At 36.0% G+C, this 6979-nt stretch overlaps 1 protein-coding gene across 1 annotated transcript; it reads left to right on the plus strand.

Annotated features, from left to right (window-relative positions):
• LOC137836432 (low temperature-induced protein lt101.2) lies at positions 1 to 453 on the plus strand. Its single transcript, XM_068645150.1, has 2 exons — positions 1 to 195; positions 317 to 453. The coding sequence occupies exons 1-2, from the start codon at positions 115 to 117 to the stop codon at positions 398 to 400; spliced, it is 165 nt and encodes a 54-aa protein (XP_068501251.1). The 5' UTR covers positions 1 to 114; the 3' UTR covers positions 401 to 453.
• Positions 454 to 6979: the final 6526 nt, after the last annotated feature.

Genomic DNA, 6979 nt, shown 5'->3' on the forward strand with positions numbered 1-6979 from the left:
GAACACGCGTCCTCTGTACAGATCTGATTGTATATTTCCTTTTGCTGAGTGACGACAACAACAAAGTTCAAGTAAAAAAGAAAACAGAAGGAGGTAATCAAAGTAGTGATCATAATGGGTTCTGAAACTTTTATTGAAGTAATACTAGCAATCCTGCTACCTCCCGTTGGTGTTTTCCTCCGTTATGGCTGTGGTGTATTCACTCTCTCTCTCTCTCTTTCTCTCTCTGCTTCTTCTTTTCTTTTCATATTTGGGATTTGTTGTTAATTCATTGTTGTTGGTGTGATTATGTAATTTTCTTTCTGGTACGATGCAGGTGGAATTCTGGATAGATCTGGTGCTGACGCTACTGGGATACCTCCCCGGGATTATATATGCCATTTATGTATTGGTCGCATGATATCAATATTGTTTCTCTTTCATTCATAATATATCTGCGTTTGTTTTTTATAATATGTCTTTCTCTACCTTCTCATTTTCCGTTTCCAACATCGACGAGGTAGATACATAAGTAATTCGGAGCAATCGTATAATTTACTTCAAACTCACGTATCTTAAACATTTGGGAATTATTTGAAAGTGTTGAATTTAAATTCAAGTTGTCCAGATCGGGTGCTAGAAACTGGAAAATGAGAGGTTTTGTTTAAGGGTTCTGATACATTTAATACAATATTCTTTTTATGTAAATTTATTTTATCTACTACTTGCTTTGTGGGTAAAGCTGTCACTGACAAAAGAAAGAAAAAGTGGGGAAGGGAAACATAAAAGAGATTTACCTACTTTGTGCGTAAAGCTTTCAATGACAAAAGAAAGAAAAAGTGTGGAAGGGAACATAAAGAAGATTTACCTATATAGTGTAGGAAAAGATGAACCAGTTGATAAAACTAGTAATGTATAGATAAAATAATTATTTTTAAAAAATTAAAATAAAAAGATTTATGTTTCAGATTTGTGAAACTACATGTTTAGTATGTTTCAAAAGAACAAACACGTCAAAAGCCTCTAGTCTGAACCATTTCAATTGTTAAGTGTTTGTTGGTGGATTCAGAATTAAAATCTACTGAGGTTGAAATTACTTTTGAAATCAAAGTTGATGAAGCAAAGTTTTAACCCAGGGTTGAAGCTTCTTATACGGTAGATTGGTGGGATGCGAAATGATTTGGCTTATTCGAAAAAAAGAAGATTCTGTTCTTTGAAAGATATATGTCGTGTGGGTTGTATCTGCTCCGTCTCATTCATTACCCTTTTATTTGAGTCTTTATTTTCAAGATGGGAGGTAAGTATCCTATGACAAATGTGTAAAATCTTATTTAAATGATATAGTATGATTTCATACATTCAATTGTAATATAATAATATTTGATTCATACATTTAATACATTTAATTATATTAGAGATAAAAACTTATCTTTATTTATAATGTATGTGAATAGTTTTTCAATTCTCTCTTTTTTTTTAATTTATTTTTTGGTAATTCTTTATTTACCATACTCTTTTTTAATTTTTAAGAGTGTGACGAACTTTCTTTGCAATTTTGAATATATGTTCTTAATATTTTCAATATTTAAGATTATATATATAATCTCTAAATAATGGATCATTTATTTTATTAAATTATATTTAGGTCCAAGGTTCAAAATATATTTTAAGTCTTTTTATAAAATTAATTTATATTATATAATTTTTTAACATTTTTTTATTTGACTCATGGAGAGTTATAATACTTCCTCATTTAATAACTATTGTTCTTACTGGTTGACTTGTTTGCCTGTTGACTCTGTGATAAGTTCTAGTTCCCATAAATCTGTTTTATTTCTTGTTGTTCTGGAACGTAGCTCTGTTGAAACCGAGGGAACCTTACCTATTGATTGCACTCTGATGATCAAGTCGGTAAAGGACTTACTAAAAATCAAGAAATATTTAGTTTCAGTTTCAGAAACAACGTACCTTTACTTGGGATTTTAAGTCCCTTTTATAGCTTAACTTTTGTAATAACTTTCTCTCATGAGAATCTATTTCAACTAAAAGCATACTCAATAGGAAAACATTATGTTTAGGGGCGTCCTCTCTAGGTGCAACAACATAAAAGGAACTTTATTCCTAAGGAGTGCATAAAATAATAACAGAACAATCACCTGCCAGTAGGGCACCAACTCATGTGCCAACATCAGGAGAATATTTTGTTTACGTGGGCACCTTACTCATGGTGCAACGTTATCTTTTGTCATACATGCAACTTAACTACTATGTGTCCTAGAACATATGTACTTAAGCTAAAAGAAACATTTACTTGACCTATGCTTCACATGTATTACACGTACCCCTAGGTAAAAAATATCCTTTACTAGTGGCTGCATAAAAGGTTAAATTATGCCACAATGGGTTTACTAACCAAACTGGGTTCAATCACATGCCCACTATATTGGTCCAACAGTCGAGCTGACCTGCATGTGCCATGCATCGAGATTCGACCACCGAGTAATGAGCCCTAAGCGCTCTGTCCAATACACAAGCCCCTAGGCTCGAGCTGAGCTTGCCTAAGCGAAGAGACTATTCGAGTGCTCTGGCAGCTTACGTGGCAGTCCTACAACCGGCAGGTGTGGCACAACGCACGAAGCATTTCTGAGGTGACATCTCACCATACTTAAACCTAGACGCACACGTGGCATCCTCATCAACGGTGGAAAGGCTTTGTCGCTTGCCATTCTCATATTTGCTTTAGTTAACGTTCGAAAACCTCCTACCATTCATTGCTTCATTTCCCTATTGCTTGCAAACCCTTCGCGCCTTTCTCATTTTCACTACGCCTCCTTCGCAAACATGGGAAACCTCCTCGTTATCAAACGCTCCCTGAAACAAGGTACTTCCTTTTGCTCAACTCATCACTATGTGTTTGCATCATTATCTGATTGAAGCATTTATCACGATCATATTGCCTGAGCTAGGTCTGTTATGGATTTATTCTTTCATGTTTATGTTGATCGCTATTTTTGCTAGTTACATGGTTTTTCTTAAATCTGAAATGTATCGTTGCATGTGGTTTGCCTTGCCTGATTGCTTATGTTTGTTTTTTTAGATACTCTTGCAGTGGATTTCAAAGCTCTATACCCTTAGGCACCCTAGAACCTATTAGAAGAAGTTTCCATATATACCTCTCGTTACCAAATAGTGGCCCTTAAGTAAAACAAATGCCATTTTGGTAGAGAAAACGATATAACCCTTAGGTTAGTTTCATGTAGAGAAGATGAACCTGTCTGTTGTGATGAGTCATCGGACCCTAAGGGTCCCTTTTGCTACTTATGTGCCACTGTATTCAAAAGAATCCTTCTTCGTCTTCCCCTGTTCAATTTTGAGAAAAAGCTTCTAACCGAGATTAACGTGGCCCCTGTCCAGCTACACCCAAATAGTTGGGCATTTGTTTGGGGTTTCTCCATTCTTTGCACACTTTGACCTTTTGCCATTTGTGGAAGTCTTTTTGTATTTCTTTGAGGCCAAACGCCTAGGCCGCCAACTCTGGGTGTCTTTCAATGGGGTGGCTGGGAAAGCATTGTTATCGCTATTCCAACAATCCTATAAGGACTTTAAAGGCAAATTCTTGATGGTACGATGCAATAAGAGGGATTCAACTCTCCTGAATGGGTTTGCTCTGTACTAGACTCAAAAGCCACACTTCCGAGGTGCTTGACGCCTCGAAGACATGCCCTAGCGTGACTAGGAGGTCTTCGTCTCAAGCTTAAAGGTGGTCTTCGACACTATCACTCTCATAAGCAAAGAGTTCTCCCCAAAGGGGCTAAAAGCTTACATCGGTACTTTTCATTCTCTACTCTTAATGGTGTTGACTTTATTATTGTTGCTAATTTCTTCTTATCCTTTTTCACAAATAGCATGCTGGATCAGATTGACAAGAAGGATCTAGCAGAGAGGGCCAAAAGGATGAGGGCGGCTGTTCAGGCACCCCAAAATATCAAACTCAAAGCTCTTGCTATAACAATTTCAGATCTTACCGAGGACGACGAGGAGACCTGGGCCAGTCTTCAAGCCAGCAAAAAGATGACCAAGGATGCAAATTACCATTCACACTCTAAGAAGTCATCTCAACATTCAAGTGAAGACCTCACCAATAATCTAGCTAACCTCACCAAAGGGAGAAATAGACAAAGACCAGAGCATCTAATGTTACTGGTCTTCTTAAGAATAAAAGAAGTTGTAAATAAATTGGGCTCACTTTAGGGGTCCAAATAGCAAGGTAGGTTAGAATAGGTGCCTTTAGCATAAATAGGAATGCTCATAGCGAAATGGGCTTGATTCAAGCCCACTTTTTCATGATAAGACATCTAGGTTTAGGATTTTGACCTAGCTTCTAGAACATTAAGCTTAGGGTGCGGTTTTGACTAAAGTTAATGCCTAAGGCCACCCCTTTTTAGTGCTTCCAATCCTACCCATGCTTCTTGTTTACCAAGGCACCATCTCCTATAAATAGGGTGTCTTACTCCTTGTATTTCTTATGTTGAATTTTATAGAAGAAGGAAAACTCTGCACAAATCGTGTGAGGCTTGGTTACTTTAAGCATTAGGTCTTATTTGAGTGAGTTGAGAGCTCTCAAGTGGCGGCCCTTTACACTCATCTTAGAGGAAACCATACTCCAAGTGGCGTGTCCCTTTTCAATTCACACCATAAGTTTTCATCTTCCATCCTTTTCCCTCATTTCCATTACACCACTTTATTCTTGTGTTCCTATACTTGTTATAATTCAATTTTCCTTTGTGTTCTTGTGTTGCTCTTCCATTTAACATTCGGTCATGGCCATCTTAATTGTTTCCTTTCATGTCTTTCAATTTTCGCAAAGCATCATCACTATCACCTTATCTTGATTTTCCTCTTTGCCTTTGGAAATGAACATTCACACTTACTTAACCACTTGGTCAAGTTCGTGTCCAGTGAGAATCTTCCCTAGGTCTTACCATATACTTGTTAAAAATCCCAATCATAAGTAAAATGTCACCTCTAAAATGGAACAATCTAAAATCAACTTACATCATGTGGTTATCAGAGTTTTGGTTTTTTAGCATATTTGCTTTGAGTTGATTTGACACTTTACTTTTCTTGGACCTTTAAATTTTTGCCTTTACATTCAAGCAAATTTAATTTCAGCCTTTACTTTCTTGCTTTTTCAATTCGGCACTCTTTATTCAATAGCTTTTAATTATCTTTTGAATGTTATTTTGTGTCCAATTTTTGTTCTTACCTCTTTTTGTTTGAGTAATATGTTCTTAGTGTTTCTAGGAGTCCTTATTTTGCTTATACTTATTTTACTTTTAATTGTAAAGGTATAAAAAAAAGTAATTAGAAATTTGTTTAAGTGGAAGTAGATTTAGTTCCAAACATATATTTCAAGTGTTCATTTAATTTGAATCCCAAACTTTTTTGTGACAATTGGAAGTGAATGAAAATATGCATGATAAGAATTATGACATCTTATTTCCATAAACCAAACACAAGGATAAAAAGGGGGGGGGAGGGGGCAAGTTGCATAAATCTTTGGCAAGACCACCATTTCTAAAAGAATGGATTCATTTTATTTAGCAAATTGATTTCAATATTGTGGAATTTGATCTTTTGCTTTTACAATTTCTAACAAGAGTAAAACTTCATTGTTAAAAGTCAAGTAAGTATCTTAGAGTCTTTTTTTGTGCTTTTTCTTACCTGTCTTTCTTTAAAAGTTTTGTCATAATCTCTTTTCCCAACTTGGTTTAGCTTATTTGTTTGAGTTTTTCTTGTTTGTCTTTAAAAAGTATTTAGTTTTGTTGTGGTTCTTTTGAGATCATGTGTTAAGGGCTTTGTCCTTTTTCATTTTGAGTGCTTGTATCTTTTTTCCTCTTTGCTACACAAAAGAGTGACACAAGTGAGGAGAGAGTTATTAACTTTTTCTTTCATTAATTGTTTTTCTTTTTGTGCAATTTTATGGCTCTTCTTTCTTCAGGGGAATCATCAAAACCTCAATCTCCCCAAAAGGCTTTCCTTATGGGAGAGCTTGCCACAACAAAGAGATCTTTATCCCAAAAAGAGGAAGAAATGCGACATTTTGAGGAAAGACTTCAAAGACTTGAAACGGCACATGAAAGACAACCAAGAGGAAAGAGTTGGGAGCAAAGGAGAGCTTCAAGGAGCTACACACATTACGAAAGCCAAGAAGAAGATGAAGATTGGAGAATTCACCAATATGATGAAAGGCGCCACCAACTCCATCCTTCTAAATTTTTTTCCCTATGTAAAATTGCCTAGCTTTAGTGGGGAAAGTGACCCCAATATTTACCTAGGATGGGAGGTTAAGGTTGAGCAAATATTCAATGTGTATGAGGTCCAAGAGGACCAAAAGGTAAAGCTGGCCTCTCTAGAATTCTTAGACTATGTCATGCAATGGTGGTACCAAACTGTAATGGACATTGGGCTAAATAAGAGGTCAGTCGTGGTCTCTTGGTATGATTTGAAAGAATGTATGCGTGCGCGGTTTGTTCTTCCTCATTATAGGAAGGAACTCTTGTTGAAGCTCCAATGACATCAACTAGGACCTAGAAGTGTAGATGACTACTATAAAGATCATGAAACTACTTTGACTAAAATTGACATGCATGAAAATGAGGAGTCAAAGATAGTTGGATTTGTAAGTGACTTAAGAAGAGAAATACAAGATGTGGTAGAACTTTATGAGTATTCTTCTTTGGAAAAAGTTGGTTCACCTAACCATCAAGGTTGAATCACAATTTTTAAAGAAAACTTATTTCAAAACTACTCATAATGATGGCTTCTAAAAAACATCATGCAAGGACAAAAATCAAACTTCTTCAAAAAACCTTTCCTTCCAACTTAGTAAAAGAAACCACTTACAATCCTAGAGTTTCTAAACCCTCACCCTCTATGATGGTAGAGGCCCAAGCCCATGATAGAAGAAGCCCAAACCCAAGTCCAAATACAAGTTCAA

The sequence above is a fragment of the Phaseolus vulgaris genome, chromosome 4 (assembly GCF_000499845.2).
Source record: "Phaseolus vulgaris cultivar G19833 chromosome 4, P. vulgaris v2.0, whole genome shotgun sequence".
Lineage (NCBI taxonomy): Eukaryota > Viridiplantae > Streptophyta > Magnoliopsida > Fabales > Fabaceae > Phaseolus > Phaseolus vulgaris.

Excerpts from the sequence above, each read along its gene's own strand:
- LOC137836432 (XM_068645150.1), top strand. The coding sequence starts at position 115 with ATGGGTTCTGAAACTTTTATTGAAGTAATACTAGCAATCCTGCTACCT. Across the intron at positions 196-316 it reads TCCTCCGTTATGGCTGTGGT|GTGGAATTCTGGATAGATCT; the intron begins GTATTCACTCTC and ends GGTACGATGCAG.